Source organism: Glycine soja, chromosome 4 (genome assembly GCF_004193775.1).
Source record: "Glycine soja cultivar W05 chromosome 4, ASM419377v2, whole genome shotgun sequence".
Taxonomy (NCBI): Eukaryota; Viridiplantae; Streptophyta; class Magnoliopsida; order Fabales; family Fabaceae; genus Glycine; species Glycine soja.
The window spans coordinates 47,598,330-47,615,299 of record NC_041005.1 but is presented as its reverse complement, the minus strand read 5'-3'; the positions used below and the strand labels follow the sequence as shown (position 1 = coordinate 47,615,299).

The following is a 16,970-nucleotide window of genomic DNA, read 5'->3' as shown; positions in this document are numbered from 1 at the left end:
CTAGTGCTGTAGTTTATTTAAACTTAAAAAAGTATATAATCGCTTTAAAATATCTCCATCTAATCTCTAGATCATATGTGAAGTTAAGGTAAGGTAACTTTGTCGGGGTTCTAGTCAAACAAACACTGCCTTGTTTCCCGCTTATTGCTCCTGCGATTCACTACAGCCGTTAAAAATTGTTATTCTTTGTCCTTTGTTTTCGTCTTGTTCTTCGTGTTATTATTTCTGCTCACTGTTGTTACTGCGCTGCTTGATCCTGCCTTTGTCCTTTATTGCAATGCAAATTGCGGCTTGTAGCTACCGTGCCCTGTCTTACTTCCTGTTGTATCGGCCCCCATTCGCACGCAGAATTCAATGGAAAAAAACTTGGATGAAGTTCTGTTGCTCCAGAATAACGGGAATAATACTGCAGTTCAAAGACTTCAATATATTTTTATTTTTAGGCTTAATTATTTATTTGATTCTTATATTTTTATGATGGTATTTTTTTAGTTTGTATAGTGATTTTTTTAGTTTATATAATTTATATTTTAATACTTTTTTAATCTCTATAATTTATATTTTAATTTTTTTTAGTTTCTGTATTTTGAAATTGGTTTTTTAGTTCTTATAATAAAATTGTCTTTTTAGTCATTATATTTTATATTTTAATTTTTTTAGTTTATTTTTATATATTTATTTGTAGAAAGGATAAAAGATAATTAAAATATATATTATAGAGATTAAAAAAATCGTTTTTAAACTATAAGGATTAAAAGAAAATTAAAATGTAAACTATAGGACTAAAAAAATCAATTTCAAATTATATGAACTAAAATATATGAATCGTGAAACTATAAAGACAAATGAATAATTTAATCTTATTTTTAATAAATATTTAATTTTTCTTTTATTTCATAATAAATTTTTGTTTTATCTTAAGTTGAATTCATAATAAAATAATTTTTTTTCTTTTGATATATTTTTTCTCTGAATGATTCCTCATAATCATCACAAATAGGACACAAATTTGAAGGGCTTAAACCAAAAAGCATTCTCCTATAAAATTAGTGAGAATGCATTCTTGGCTGATCTTTCAAAGAAAGCCCTTTACATATTCAGGACCCTTCCACTTGCTCACCTCCATGAAGAGAGCATGATTCTTCTGAGTTGTCTTCTGAGTTGCTACACCATTCACCTCATACACAGATTTCATAAAGCACACTCCATCACTAGACTTTCTCTCCATGCTATACTATCTGCTCGGTCAGTATTGTAACTACCTTCCATATCTGTTACCATCTTCACAACATTAGGGGAAAGATAATCCTTAATTGTATCAATTTGCCAACAACCATTCGCATCAATATACTCAGCCACAGATTTTTGAAGCTCATAATGGGGAGTGTTACTAGCAGCTACCTCCACCAATCTGCCACAGCTTGGAATCCAAGCATCGTTCCAAAATTTTATCAAGTTACCATCACCCACCCTCCGAATGATATTCTGACAGAATGTGTCCCAAATAGAACAAATACCCCCAAAAGTTGCTTCTTTGTCTTTGCTTATTGACCATTGGCAGAATACTAGAGCCACAACGATACTTGCTCCTGATAAAAGGACCCCAAACAGGAGAATCTCCAATTGGCTCTCATCATATCTCATTGTCTCATGACACTAGATGCATCTTTTGTCCATTGAGCTATGACCCCAAATGAAATTCCTGTAGACTTTATCAACATCATCACGAATGGATTTGGGTAGGAGTGTAGTTTGCATGACATACGTTGGCAATGCTTTGAGGACCGATTTAGTCGGAGTCACTCTTCCTGCAAAAATAGAGATTTAGCTTCCCACGGTATCTCCTTCTCATCACTAAGTTGTTGTCGCAAGTGTCTTCCAATATTATTGGAGATTTATTGTCTGCCCCGAACTCCTGCAAAACAAATCTAAAATATTCTTAACCAAATGGACCTGGTCAAGAGTAGCCTTCGCAAAGAGAATAACATCATCCGCAAAAGCTAAGAGAACAATATCCTATTTGTGTGAACAGATAAATTAGATTTGTAATTTTAAATTTTAGACAAAATAAATATTAGTTAAAAGTAATATTAACATTTGAAATCGATTTTACTATTGTAAGAAGTTATTAAAGAAGGAATTCTTTTTAGCTTGCACTTGTAGTGATACGACTTTCAAAATATGATATATAAAAATATATTAAAAAAAATACTCACACGGTCCCAAATAAAGTATTGGATTTAGAGGAAAAAGTTGTACCAAAATATCATATTTGACTTTTTAAGGTAATATTAATAGTTCTTTTTTACCGATATCCCTAATAAATTTTAATTTTACTTTAGTTTTTAAATTTAATATTAAGACAAATGCTAACCAATATTCTTAGGTCATTAATTAAGAAACTAAAAAAGGAAATATTTTTATTGAAATATAAAATTATATTACTGATGATTTTTTTTTCTCTTATAATCTTTATAATAAATATTTTTAATTTTTTTAACCAATGTCCTAAGAACACTAGTTAACAAGACCCTATTATTAATACTATTATTTTATATCTATTTATTAATTTTCTTGATTTATTTAAAACAACCTAGGATAACCTTTATTTTGGGAAGGAGGGAGGAATGTCTTGTGATGTGTGGTGCATGATCTTTTTGGAATAAGAGAAGAGACTAGAGAGTAACTATGTATGTCCACAAATACAGGGGAAACCTTTGATTAGGGCCAAATCCACAATTTCAATTTGTGTATTAATTGTGCAAATTTATTTCGTGCTAGCTATAGTGCTCAAATATAGAATATGGGAGAGGCAGCTACCACTACCATGCACCACTTTGACTCACTCACATCGCACAAAGCTGCTTATGTATTTGATGATGACGCTGACTTCCTAAGGTTATCACCGAATTATTAAACGTCAGTGGTCAGTGCGTGGGGCGGTCTTATTGACATCAATTAATTCCTTTACTGAAGATAACTTATAGTTCTACGTACTTTAATTCCTTCTTTATCTCTGCCCAGCCACTGTGATATACATCTGGGGCCTGTGCTTGCCCATATTTGTTCCCCAACACACTTTTTTTTCTGCTTTAGAATATTTTGCTAGTTACATTAGCCAGTTGCTACGTAGGGAAATTACATATGAGACTCCTCGGAAGCTTTGTCGAACCTTAACAAGCTTAAGGTTCTTTTATCTATACTTTCCCTTGTTGATCTCCACCTTAAAAGTTAGGAGCCTTAATGTTTACTATTTTGTCCGCCAATTATGTGATTTTACCACACTCCTGGGCACCTATGTTAACAATCTTGGTTTTCATATTAGAAGAGGCCCTAGAGAACCTCTTAGGGCATAATTAGCATTTTTTATTTTTATTCTTCTTCTAACAAAGTAATTAGTTATGTGATGTTTATATTTTTCTAAATTTAATTATCTTTTCATTGTGATGACCCTTCTCTAGTCATGAAAGTTTTTTTTTTACCGATTTCAGTCGGTAGTGATCACAACAATCACAAGAATCTCTTGTACCTTTTTGGTCGATACCCTGAGATTCTGAAGTTCCAACCTATATTGTGTCGCTCCTTTAGTACTGCTCAAGGAGGTGACCAGAGCAAGGGGAAAGAGAGAATGTCCTGAAATATTTTGGTGTCATTATCATAGGTTGTTTTTATTTATATTGCAAGACATGCATGTTATGAGATGTTCCTGTAATTTCTAATTTCTAAGACCTTGCAACTTCGACGAGTGTCATAGGTTGTTTTCATTTTTAGTGTGAAACATGTTATTGAGACGTGTTGCTTCAAAATGTTGAGACGTGTGTTTCTATATTTAGTACAATATATCATTCTTCATTAATTTGAGCAAATCATGTTTTATTTGATCCGCATAACAAATTTTTTAACAATATATCATTATTCATTAATTAACAATCATGTAATTTAGTACACAATAATAGAAACTCGAAAGAACACGAATCAAAATCTAACACTAAAGAATAACCTATATATTTGTGTCATATATATTTTTATTGTGAGACATGTAATTTAGTACCCATGAAACTTACCGTGTTAATAGTAAAAATTAGTAATTTTTTTAGTATCACTAGCATTTGTTAAATTTTTGTCTCCATTTCTAATTTCATCACCGATTATCATGTTATGTTATTATAGTAAAGTATTTATCGATTTTGTTAATGATTAACTTCTATCATAAAATCATACTTAACACATTTAAATTTAGTATCATTTAAACTAACAATATATTAATTTTAATTATTTTTATATGAATACAAACATTTACTTCTAATATTTAGTATAAATATTAATATATTTTTATGCAATTTTTCAATAATACAAATAACTATCCTTATAATTTTAATATTGATGTTCTTTCTCATAGAGTTTTCATCTATATGTAATGAAATATTTATTCTTTAATTTAGAATTTAATAGATTTTAATATTTTTTTATTGTTGTGTGATGTTAATATCTATATATCCATACAGTGGCACAGTACAATTTAGAAATTAATACACGCACTTAATATTTCATACTCCTAAAATATGGTTGACTGAATTGTGTAAGAAATTATATATGTTTTCCTGCCTCTTCCTTCAAGGCAAAAGAAGCTTCTATCTCAAACGCCTCCATGTAATTTCAAAGAGCATGTAATAGACATTTATTTTCATTAAAAGAGGTGTCTTGTTGCAATGGTGATGGTACACACATTTAAAATTGGAGAGAAATAAGTTTTGCACTAATATATTGTAAAATAATTTTGCACTGTGATATAATTATAAATAAATAATTATATACTAATAAAATTATTGATTTTTATCACAATTATTTAAAAATCTTACTAACAATGACTTGTGAGTAGATGATAAAATAAAATATTTTACAATACCAGTACATTAAATTTTTTAAATTATTGTATAAAATTACACTCACAAATAATTCAATAAGTATTTAGATAAAAATATCTAAATATATCTTTTAGCAAAAGAAAACATAGATTGTTTTTTTTTAAATATTAGGTTGTTATTTTGAAAAAAATATTAGTATAATAATATATTAAATTGATTAAAGATAATTATAATTAAAAAATAATAGAAATTAAATAATAGATAAAGAAACATCCGTTAAACAAACTTTAAATTACATTTTTTGTATAAGGATAGACAATTGATTCTCTTATAATTATACACATAAATGATTTTTTCTTGATATTAGTAGGTTGCTAGTTCAAGAATTGAGAGAAAAAAAAAATCTTTTGACATAATTAGTAAAGGAAAAAAGAATAACAAAAAGCACAAATTTATTACTTCAACAAATAAGTAAAACAAGTTTTTTTTAAACTTCATGGTGTAATTTGTGAAAGAGATATTTTGCAACTTCAATAATATAACTATTATGGTTAAATCACACCAGTGTTATGTTCTCGATACATTTTTTTTTATCTTCGCCACGACACTGAATTTCTCTGCACGTGAACTTTGTTATTCCTGAAGTAGGAATCAGACTATCAAGAATCAGACTATGTTATTCCTCGTGTAGAAATGAAGAGGTGTGTGTAGCTTTCTCATTTAAAAAATTGGCAAATTGGAGAAATTGAAGTTAACTTTCACTTTTTTTTTTCTATCTCCCTAAATGATGACATGCATTAGTTGTATATACTGGGTCTCTTAATATTTAGATAAAGGTGTATGTGTGTATTTTTAATATTCAGTTTAAAATTGAGTTATTATTAATTCTTTAATTTTACATCTTTAGGGAAGTTGATTTTTGAACGGTAGGATACTGATGGAGAGAAAATATATATGTTAATTAACTAGTGAGTAGTGGCTTTGCGTGTGAATGAGTACATTGATATTAGTATAATTTTAAGATTTTATATTTTTTAGTATGAATTATTATTTTAACCAACAACGTTTATATATATATATATATATATATATATATATATATATATATATATATATATATATATATATATATATATATATATATATATATGTGTGTGTGGAAAAGAAAGTACATCCCACACTACGCAATCTTAATTTTAAATAAAGATATTGAATACTATGAATATAAAACACACTAACGAGACCAATTTAAGTTTTATTAATTAAAAGCAATTGAGGGGTGTTATTAACATACTCTTATTTAATTTATGCGGATTTTATTAATTTGTGAATCAAGTCTATATATTTAATAAAGTTTACATAAACTTTATTTAATAAAGAATAATTTAATTTTAATTATCTCCTATTCTTTTTGACTCTATAGTGGAAAAAAAAGAAGTAAAAATGAGAGGATGGATAACAGAAAAAAGATGAAATAAATGATAGAAATACAAAGAGACATGAGATATAGAGGATGGCTGTGTCAGAAAGAAATATATATTTTTTGTATAATGTCAGAAAGAAATATAAAAAATGTGTTACTAGTATTTCTGAAATAATTTTGGCATTTTTAACGGCATCGTATATGGTCATCCTCTCATCTGAACCGTTTAATTCAAATTCCTCATGCTATACCAAACCCGGTAGAAAAAAAAATATTTGTTGCTACTTATAACATCTAACTTTTTAAACCTGTTTGTTTGTATAAAATTAGTTCATATTATTTTATGTATTAATTATTTTTAAACTAAAAATGTTTTTAATTAAATAAGAAAAATATTATATTAACATACATTTAGAAATTTAGAAAAGAAACTAAACATTAATTACAATGACATTTTTAGAAAAAATGTAATTTTAGAATAAATTTATTATTATTAATTAAATTAACTAGTTTTTGTATATTAACGTACGTGTAGTAGTTTTTTTAGGTAAAAAAATATAGCTAAGAGGGGTCTTTTGTGCTTTAATCATATTTTTTTAGAAGCGGAGAATAAATCTGTCTCATATAAATATGAAAGAAATTTTGATAAAAAAAAAGATTTAATTAATCATTTGATTTTGTTCACGGATTAGTTTTAATCTCTATGTTTAAAAAAATTATGTCTTAATTTCTATATAATCAATTATTTTTTTTATAGTTATTACCATTAATTGCCAAGTAATTTTATTAATCTTAGATTAATAAAAACTGCAGCAAAATTAAAATTGATAGTGCAAAACTGCTAAATTTTATACTTTTAGCAATTTTATACAAATTCTGTGACAATTTTAGAGAATTTAGAATTAATTCCCTAATGTCATTAAAACAATTTTTTTTATTGTTTTCTTTCTTCCAAACAAAGCATAAAACGTAATACTTTTAGATATATAAACTAAACTACAAATACAAAGTATAAACAAGTATAAAAAGATGAGAATCAACCTCGAGTCGGTAAAGAACCAATTTATACCTTAAAAGAAGTGAATTTGCTTTTTGTTATTTATACGTTATTTGTAGGTAATTTATAAGTATTTTTTTGAGTTTTAATGTTTGTTTTATTCTTGATAAGTTTTGGGATCTAATTTACTTAAATTTTTAATTATTAATTTTTTTATAAAAAATATTAAAAAAAGATACGATTATTCATTTATAATTTATTATAGATATGATAAATTTACCAATTTTTAAAATAATTATTTTGAAAATTTAAAAAAAGTGATTTGTGACCCACAATATATAGATATCAAACTCTAAAATATTAAGGACAAACAGTTGATTAAATTGATTTTTATTAAAATAAATAAAGCGACCACAGCATTTATTGATCGATTAAATAATTCTTGTCTATCTAGTAACCGAAAACAATATGAACCTCTCAGTGGTAGGAAAAAACAAAAGAAAGGAAAATAAAAAAAATAAAATATATATATATATATATATATATATATATATATATATATATATATATATATATCTTAATTTCTAGCTGACGGAAGAGAGAGGGCCCCGCAGAACCCTAACCTCCTCTGTGTCGTGATTTGACATGAAGAAGAGAGAGAGAGAAAGAGGATCATAAAAATTTGGCACATTCACACAGAAAAAAATTAAGCGCGAAATCTGATTAACATTCATTCATCGAAACACAGAGAGAAGAAGAAGAATGAGCAGCACTGAAGCTTCCTCCATCAACAAAAAGACCAAACGCCATCAAAAGAAGTCCCTCTCCCTCCCCGCCCGTAACGGAATCAACCCTCCGTATGTAAACCACCTTCCTCTTTCCCTCTATTTTTCCTTTTTCTTTTTAAATCCAACCTTTTTTCTTCCGTTAGGGATGATGGCGGAGAAAGAACCGTTAAGAAGCTTCGGTTGTCTAAGGCGCTCACCATCCCCGACGGAACCACCGTCTCCGAGGCCTGCAGGCGCATGGCTGCTCGCCGCATCGACGCCGTTTTGCTAACTGATTCCAACGCTCTGCTTGCCGGAATTCTCACTGACAAGGTTACGATATAAAGCGTGTTCGTGCGTTTTTGTGTTTTTTGTTTTTTTTTTTTGCATGAAATGTTTCGTGTCGTTTACGGTTTTCTGTGTCGTTTTTTTTTTCAGGATGTGGCTACTAGAGTCGTCACAGAGGGGCTGAAGCCGGAGGAGACGACGGTGTCGAAAGTAATGACGCGGAATCCCATCTTTGTCACGTCGGATACGCTCGCCATCGATGCGCTTCAGAAGATGATTCAGGGTTAGCTTCGTAATCTTCTTTGCCAATCCCATATTTCTAACTGAATAGATAAATATTAAATAATTTGATGCATTTTGCACATAAATTTTACGATGCACGTCCATTTTTAGTGTGTTTATTATGTTACATTCTCGCATCTTGTGGGGCCCTGTGTCTAAAAAATCATGTATAGTGCATTCTAAGTTATTTCTGTTTGGAGGAAAGCATTTTTCAAATATATAAAAATAGTAATTAAAAAATACACACTATAATGCATCACAGTGGTGTGTCTTCAAGCCTTAGAGTTGGGTCATAACCGTGTTGCCTTGTACTAACGACTATTTTGCTATGTGGATTTAGAAAGTGATTAATTGTTTGTTTTCTGTTAATATATCCTTCCTCTCACTGTGTGTTGTGGTTGTTGACTTTACTAGATGCACCATCTTGAAAAACATGAGATTTTTTTCATTTTTAACTGTAATCTGCTTTCTCCTCTGTTACCTTCCTACAGCAATTCATCTGAACCAAAAAAAAAATGATGTGTGGTTGGGGACAAAACCTTTACCTGTCACCTGATCTAGTACTTACAGGCACAATTTTATTATTATTTCTCTTTTTTGGGGGTTTTCTGGGTCCTATTATCATGGTAGCCACCGTTTGTTTCTGGTCTATTATAAGGTTCTCTCTTGTCTATGTTTTCGTTTCTTTTTTCGTTTTTGTTTTTTGCACTTCATGTTTTCTTCCTCTTTAACTAGTTGAATATGTAGAACTGGGTAAATGATTTTATTAGATTCTCTGTTTATACATCTTGTTTAATAGAGTCATAGTCGGACTGGAAACTAATTCATTAAGTGAGAGATATAATTTGACTTTTTAACTGATAGGTAAATTCAGACACCTCCCTGTCGTGGAAAATGGTGAAGTCATTGCCATGCTGGATATTACCAAATGCCTTTATGATGCCATATCTAGGATGGAGAGCGCTACTCAACAGGGGAGTGCCGTTGCTGCAGCGGTTGAGGGAGTGGAACTTCAGCAAACTAGTAATGGTTAACGGTTTTCTTTTTCCATACATTTTTTTTAATGATGCTTCCTGCTTGTACATGAACTCACGAATTGTTTCTACATGCATGTCGTACATCTGTTTAATATTTATGACTGCCACGGTTAAATTCATAAATTTTATTGAGTAATGATACTCACATCCCAATCTCTTACAACTCACTTCCACCCTATTTTTCTCCCTATCTCTCTCTCAATATCTTTTTCATCACATCATATATCATACCTATCATTTTCGCTCTCTACTTTTTCTTTTTCTCTCCTCCCTCCACCACAATCCGCTCCAAAATGGGGTGGACGTATTTTTTTAAATATGGAATCAATCCTTTTGGCTTACTCTTAAACTGACTTGGCTGATAAACAATATTTAAAGCTTTATTATCTTTGTGGCAGAAAATAATGCACAAAGGAATTGGCGATACAAAAAAGTTTCCAAAAATTATCAAACGATTGCTTTGCCTTGCTGTTTTCTTTTTATTAGGTTATATTACTCTCCTTCATCCCCTCCTGACTTTACTCTCCCTTTTTACAATAAATTAGATTTTGTTTTTTAAAAATGTTCAAAGAGTGGTCAATGTGAATAATCTATTAACTACTTGTGTGGTTATTTGTTACTAGAATGAAAGTATAATATAATTTTCACCTAACAAACTATTTTTTCCACAAATTCCTCTACTGTATTTAAAATTTTTCATATAGTTTTATGGACCAAGTCTAGGATTTGTTTATGCATATATACTTCAAGGACATACTTTAGAGGTTAATTTGTAAGGTCTTCTCTGTGAAGTTTAAGGAGCGTAGGTAAATGGAGGACCAGATGCAAGTTCTGCTGCCTAAAATCTCTGGCTTCCCACAATAATATTTGGATGTGTTGAATATTGCCATATTTTCTCTTTATATTGTAATGATTGCTAATTTTCTGTTTCAATTGTCAATATTTTTGTCAGCTCCAAATACTTTCATTGAAACATTGAGAGAGCGCGTGTTCAAACCTTCCCTGTCAACTATAGTCGATGAAAATACAAAGTAATTTCACATTATATTTTCTTGTGTTTTTATGTGTTGCCAAGTGACTGTTTTATAATCAGATATAATAGTTTTACAATATTTTATAGCTTTATGTGTTTCTAGGGTTGCTATTGCATTAGCATCAGATCCTGTCTACGTGGCTGCAAAAAAGATGCGGGAGTTGCATGTAAATTCAGCTGTGATTGTGATGGAAAACAAGATTCAGGGGATACTTACGTAAAATCCTTTTCCTGCGGCTGTATTCTCTTGCCTTAGAAATATGTGATAGCAAATAACAATGTTTTTCAGATAAGCAATCTTCTGGAATGATATATATGAAATGGACATTGGACAATTTTAATTTTATGCACAATATATTGTCCTGTGAATATGTTATGCAGTTCAAAGGACATCCTTATGCGCGTGGTGGCTCAAAATCTTTCCCCAGAGTCGGCTCTTCTGGAAAAGGTGGTTATGATTTTATTTTGTGAAGTAACCATACAGGAAATTGGTTTATTCTGTGATGTCTTTTCTCCTTCCGGCTTGTGCTTATTTTTTCTAGGTATTCAGAATTAATTTGACTTTCTTCTTTATTCTTCCCTTCACTTATTTTTTGTTAGGTGATGACTCCAAACCCACAATGTGCATCTCTAGAGACAACAATTCTTGATGCACTGCATATGATGCATAATGGGAAGTTCTTACATCTTCCTGTGGTGGACAGAGGTTAGCTTTGCTTTCTTACCTAATTGCCTGCCTATGTACTTTACATATTTATGCTGAATATATTTGTTTTGCACTTGCAGATGGAAATGTTACTGCTTGTTTGGATGTTTTGCAGATAACTCATGCTGCAATTTCTCTGGTAAATGAAAGTATAATCTTGAATATTATGAATTAAGAATTAACATTTGGTACTATTATACGGATACTAGTGTCCTGTTACTAATTTGTCTACTTTGTAGGTTGAAAGTAGTCCTGGAGCATCCAATGATGCGGCAAACACAGTTATGCAAAAATTTTGGGACTCGGCTTTTGCTCTAGAGCCGCCTGAAGATTTTGACACCCATAGGTACCTTGGTGATTTCTATTCTGTTTTCGATATATGTTGTTTTGTTCGATAAATAAGCTTGTATGTCTGATTGCAGTGAAGCCTCTGGACAGCTGACTTTGGATGGGGCAGATACCACAAAGTCTACATATCAATCTGTAGGTTTTGGAAATTCATTTGCTTTTAAATTTGACGATCACAATGGCCATGTTCATCGATTCTACTGTGGTGAGTGTCATCTTGGGGAAAGCTTTGCAAGAATTTAAATCTACTGATCTACATATTTCTGTTGCCGTGGACATCCTATATATAAACCTGGATTAATTAGTTTTAGAAGAACTTGCAAGTATTTTCTGATGTCTTTTTTGTAGGTGCTGAACATCAAGAAGAACTTCTATCTGCTGTCATGCAAAGAATTGGTGATGTTAATGATGGAGAACACCCTACAATGCTGGTATGTTTTATTCTACTTTAGTTTTGTCTACCTTTTGGTCCTACTATATGATATATTAAGATACTGGCTTTTTACTTCTCTTCTAGTATAAGGACGATGATGGCGATAAAATTATTATTGCGACTGATAACGATCTTGTGGCTGCCGTCAGTTATGCTAGGTCTGCAGGACTGAAGGTGAAGTTGTCCTCTTTTATTAGTCTTTTCATTTGACGACATGGCCTTCATGGATTTGTTCTTATGTCTTTGATGCATGCACTGAACTAAGTGTCTTTGTATTTCAGGCTTTAAAGTTGGATTTGGAGTTTCCCAATTCAACCAAACCAACAAAACTGCAACCTGGTACAGCCACTATACAGAAAACCAGTACATTGTCTCTCCGTTCTGGTATTTTTGCAGGTGTTGTTGTTCTAACGAGCATTAGTGTATTGGTGTACTTAAAGCGCTCTAGACAGTAATATGTTTACCACCTTGAAAACAAAACATGCTATAATCTTACACTATGAATTCCAAAAATAGGTGGATGATGTGGAGTTTCTCTAATCACCTGTTTTTGATTATCTTTTTCTTTTTGGGTCACTGATGTAATTAGAACCAAAGATATAGTCGTGGCATGCAAAACTGAAGTGTCACCATGTTCTTCTCAATTAAGTTACTTGTAATTCCATATATAATATATTTATCAATAACTTTCATCACTTACGACTTTTGCGTCCAGATATTGTGGTTCTATTATCAGTTTTAGAATTTAATGAACAACAACAATAACAAAAATTATTCTCAAGAATATTAAAATTGAAATGTAACCAAACATGAGAATGATATTTTTATGTCTAAGAATATAAGAAGATTCAGTGAAACAAACTTTTTTTTTTTATTTGTTAGGCTACCTGATGTTGATTGACTTGTCGAACTGATAAATTGTTATTCATTTATATTTTTTATAAATTATTTTAAAATTTACATTATTTTAATAAATTAAAGACAAATTCGACACAAATGAATAAGAATTACTTACTAAAGAAAGAGAAATTAAAAAAGAGATGATCATTCTGAGTTGTTATGGAACTTGCTTTACAAACACTTTATAATCTTTATTATAAAAAAGTAAACTTATTTCTTTTAAAAACTATTTTATACTATTAATTTGAGAACTTATTTCTTGAAAATAAATAGTCTTTACATATTCTTCTTCTCGTGATTAAGTATTGCTCTTTTATTTTATTTTATGATACCCCAAATTAATATTTTTGTTTAATAAATATTTTAGAGAGTGATGTACATAAAGTCTTAATTTAAATTTTGTGAATTTTAATTTTAATTTTTCATTTTAATTTAGAGATTAAACATTCTTTTCTTTTCACTGCGAGATTAGAGATTCTTTTTCTTCCATAAAAAGGTTATACTCGTATCATACTACCCTCTATCTATATTTAAAAGTTTGATTTGGAAGGGTTAGATTGGTTTTTAAAAATCAAATTAGAAATAAATCTAATCCAATTTAATAAAGATTTTTTATTTTCAGTTTTTTGGAATTTTAATTTATGTAATTTTTTTATTTTAGATTTTTTTTACTTCACCTAAAAAAATTGATCCATTTTTTCAACTTATTGAATTGAAATCATATATCACCAGGATCCCCAACTTTTAATTACTAGTATTATTTTTTTTTCACTTTTCCACGAGAAATTTCAAATTCAGTATTCAGGCACGCTGCAGAAAAGTGAAAATCAAGAACCTGAAAATCATGACAGAGAATAAAATCCTGAAAGCAGGAAAACAAAAGGCAAAGAAGAAAAACATTGAAAAGGAAAGAAGATAAAGACGGTTGGGGTTACTGCATTATCACTGAGGTAACCCTCTAATGTACCTTCTTCTTGCTTTTTGTTGCATTGCATACTGCTTTTCATTGTTCATGTCTTTGGAAATTTCTCCCTAAAAATGATTTATAACATCGTCGTTGATTTATGTAACGGTTTTCACTTAATGAAAAAACATTCTTGTTTATTGTACTTTGGAACAATACATGTGAATGTGCTCCGTTCTATAATTTTCTTGCGCGAAAAGTAAATTAAAAAAGAAAAGTAAAATCAAGCAGATAGTCATGACTTTCTCTTTTTTGGGTGGGGGGTTACAAGACACGTGCTTTATTTGTATTTGGGTCCCTCCAAAACTCATAAAGATGCGAACTTGATCAAGGAGGAGGGAGAGGGGGTGGATGGTTTCTTCCATGTTCTTCTCTTCCACTGTGAAATGTTCATTTTGCAAGGAATCATACTCTACTTGCCGGGTGAAGGAGTGAAAGGAAAACAAAAGTTGATTTTTTTTTTCATCGTTTTCTTCCCAAAATAGAATGTGCATTGTTTAGAAAAAGGAAAAGAGAGAAGTGTAAGTATGATAAGTAATATATCCTAATAATAAAGGGAATACCCTCAGTACACATTTCATTAAACTATTTTATCCTTTATCAATTTTTATTACTTCTCCCCTAATAACTACCCACTACTCTCGTAGTTTTTTTTAAAAAAAAATTCTAATTTTTTGTTTTTGTTTTTTATTTTTGAGAGAGAGAGGGTATAATATCTGAAAGTGTCTCCACTGTCCACATACCTAGTTTAGAAACAAGATATTCAATCTGTAGGATGGCTAAGATGAGGGTGGGGGAGTGAATGAGAAACAAAACTAGATTTTTGTTTTTGTTTTCACTGTTCCATTCCCAAAATAGAATGTGCCGTTATATATACTAATTGAAAATAGAAAAGATTATCAAACATCCACTCAACATTCCTTAGTTTTGTGACTCTCTTTTCTTGCAGTCTTAATTATAACAGCAAATATGATCAAAGAGAGAAAAATATACGGAAATACTTGTAGTGACAGCAGCTTCATCCGAAACAACAATCAGGACAATAGCAATGTGTTTTCACATGTTGTGCAAACTTCTGGTGCTGTCCATTGTAGTGCTAAGATTACAGTTAGTGAGATGGAAACTGCCCTTGCTTATTTATGTACTCAGAAGGATTCAGACCCTAACTTATTCTATGAAACAAAAATTGTTGAGGGTCGTTTAGCATCTCTTTTCGTAGCAGACTCTACAGCTCAGTTGGATTATGCATGCTTTGGAGATACGATGGCAGTTTGTACGATGAATTCATATAAGATGCACTTTGTCATATTGGCTGGCCTCAATCATCATCATCAAACATGTATTTGAATGTGCTTTACTTCATGATGAGACTGTTGATGCATACTCGTGGTTTTTTCAAACATTGCTTCATGTACCCTGCATGCCCAAATCTGTTGTGACTGATGGTCATAAAGCTCTGAGTAAAGCTATAAAGCATGTGTTGCCACAATCGTGACCCCGGCTATGTGCATGGCATCTTGAGAACAATGCACATTCCATTGTTGATGACCCCTCCTTCATATCTGAATTTAAAGAGCAGGAGGCTCTTTCGCTTGATGATTTTGAGGTTAAGTTGTCTGAAAACTCATGGATCCATAAGATGTATGAGAAACGCCATAAGTAGGCAGAGGCTTACTTTAGGGGACATTTCTGTGCTGGGTTGAAAAGCACAAGAGTATGTGAAAGCATTTGTGAACATTTGAGTAGGTTTTCACAACATAAACTGAAACTGTGTCAATTTGTTGATGAATATGACAAGACAGTTAATGAAGTCCGGTGGAATGAGGGGAAGGTTGAATATGATACCACCTGTGTGCGGTTTGCTCTCAGCTCCTCATGAGAAACATGCTGCTGAGGTGTTTACAATGGAATCTTATAAAAGTTTTCTTTCAGAGATGTGGTTGGAGACTCATTTGTTTGTCTTAAACATAGATGAAGGTTCAAACTTCCGCAAATACATGTTAGGCAACTCTGAGCACCAGAGCCTAGCATGTGAAGTTATGTTCAAGCCTAGTAGTCCAAGTATTAAATGCTCATGCTTGGAGTTTGAGACAACAGGATTTCCTTGCTGCCATGCCATTCATATAATCAATTGTGAGAGGCTAGAAAAATTCCCCAAGACCTCATACATCCAAGATGGACAAAATCAGCAAAGTCTACTGCACAATTTTGGCAGTGTTACTTGCCTCAGGTGTCTAATGATGTTGTGACGAGAATGATGCGTATTGGTAATGTGATGTCCCGTTTTTCAGTACCATGTTACTTTGCGTCAACATCAGACCAGTTATTTAACGTTGTAAATAATATGTTTCAAAAGTTATTGGATGAAGTAAATGAGCTCTCTGTTGCCCCTGATGCAAGCAATAGTGATGCACTTGGTATACCTACCAATGAGAAAGGAGGTGCACCGGTCTCAAGTGAAAGATCTAAAGGTGATGATGGTCATTCCAGAAATGTGGAACATATCAAACATGTAATTAGCGTGGCTGACAAAAGTCCCATAATTATGCAACATACCTTGGGTAAGGGACCTTGTTACTAACCCTCGTGTGTCTCAGTGACTAGTTGTTGAGAGTTGTACCAATCAAACAGATGATTTAGATCAACAATTGTTAATGGATCTAATACTTTGAATACTTAGTTGGGCTAATTCAAAGTATAAACTTAATCTTCTTTTTTTCTATGTTACTGAAAAATCATGTCATAATAGAGATATTTACTATTAACTTATTGCATTTTGGCTCCGTTGATGAAGATAGTTTGGGTTATGAATTTGAGTTTAATGCTTATGCATTACTCTAAAACAGTTTTGTATTGTTATCCAATCATAAACCATTGTTTAAATTACTTTAAGATAAAGGACTAATTACTTTAATAATAATGAAGCA

The 16,970-nt window shown here is 31.0% G+C and overlaps 1 protein-coding gene across 2 annotated transcripts; it reads left to right on the top strand.

The window, feature by feature from the left end:
• The first annotated feature begins 7,877 nt into the window (after positions 1–7,877).
• LOC114410045 (CBS domain-containing protein CBSCBSPB3-like) lies at positions 7,878–12,878 on the top strand. Of its 2 annotated transcripts, none has more exons than XM_028373787.1 (14): positions 7,878–8,142; positions 8,217–8,385; positions 8,491–8,623; positions 9,487–9,645; positions 10,612–10,690; positions 10,796–10,909; positions 11,074–11,140; positions 11,293–11,398; positions 11,479–11,537; positions 11,638–11,744; positions 11,821–11,951; positions 12,095–12,177; positions 12,264–12,353; positions 12,461–12,878. In XM_028373787.1, the coding sequence occupies exons 1-14, from the start codon at positions 8,048–8,050 to the stop codon at positions 12,632–12,634; spliced, it is 1,566 nt and encodes a 521-aa protein (XP_028229588.1). In that variant the 5' UTR covers positions 7,878–8,047; the 3' UTR covers positions 12,635–12,878. The 2 variants fall into 2 exon arrangements, with proteins under 2 accessions (XP_028229588.1, XP_028229587.1); XM_028373786.1 differs by having other exon boundaries at positions 9,487–9,651.
• The last annotated feature ends 4,092 nt before the right edge of the window (positions 12,879–16,970 follow it).

Bases quoted from the DNA above. Each gene is read 5' to 3' on its own strand.
- LOC114410045 (XM_028373786.1), top strand. From the start codon at position 8,048: ATGAGCAGCACTGAAGCTTCCTCCATCAACAAAAAGACCAAACGCCAT. The intron at 8,386-8,490 runs GTTACGATATAA...TTTTTTTTTCAG, and splicing joins CCGGAATTCTCACTGACAAG to GATGTGGCTACTAGAGTCGT. The intron at 12,354-12,460 runs GTGAAGTTGTCC...TTTGTATTTCAG, and splicing joins CTAGGTCTGCAGGACTGAAG to GCTTTAAAGTTGGATTTGGA.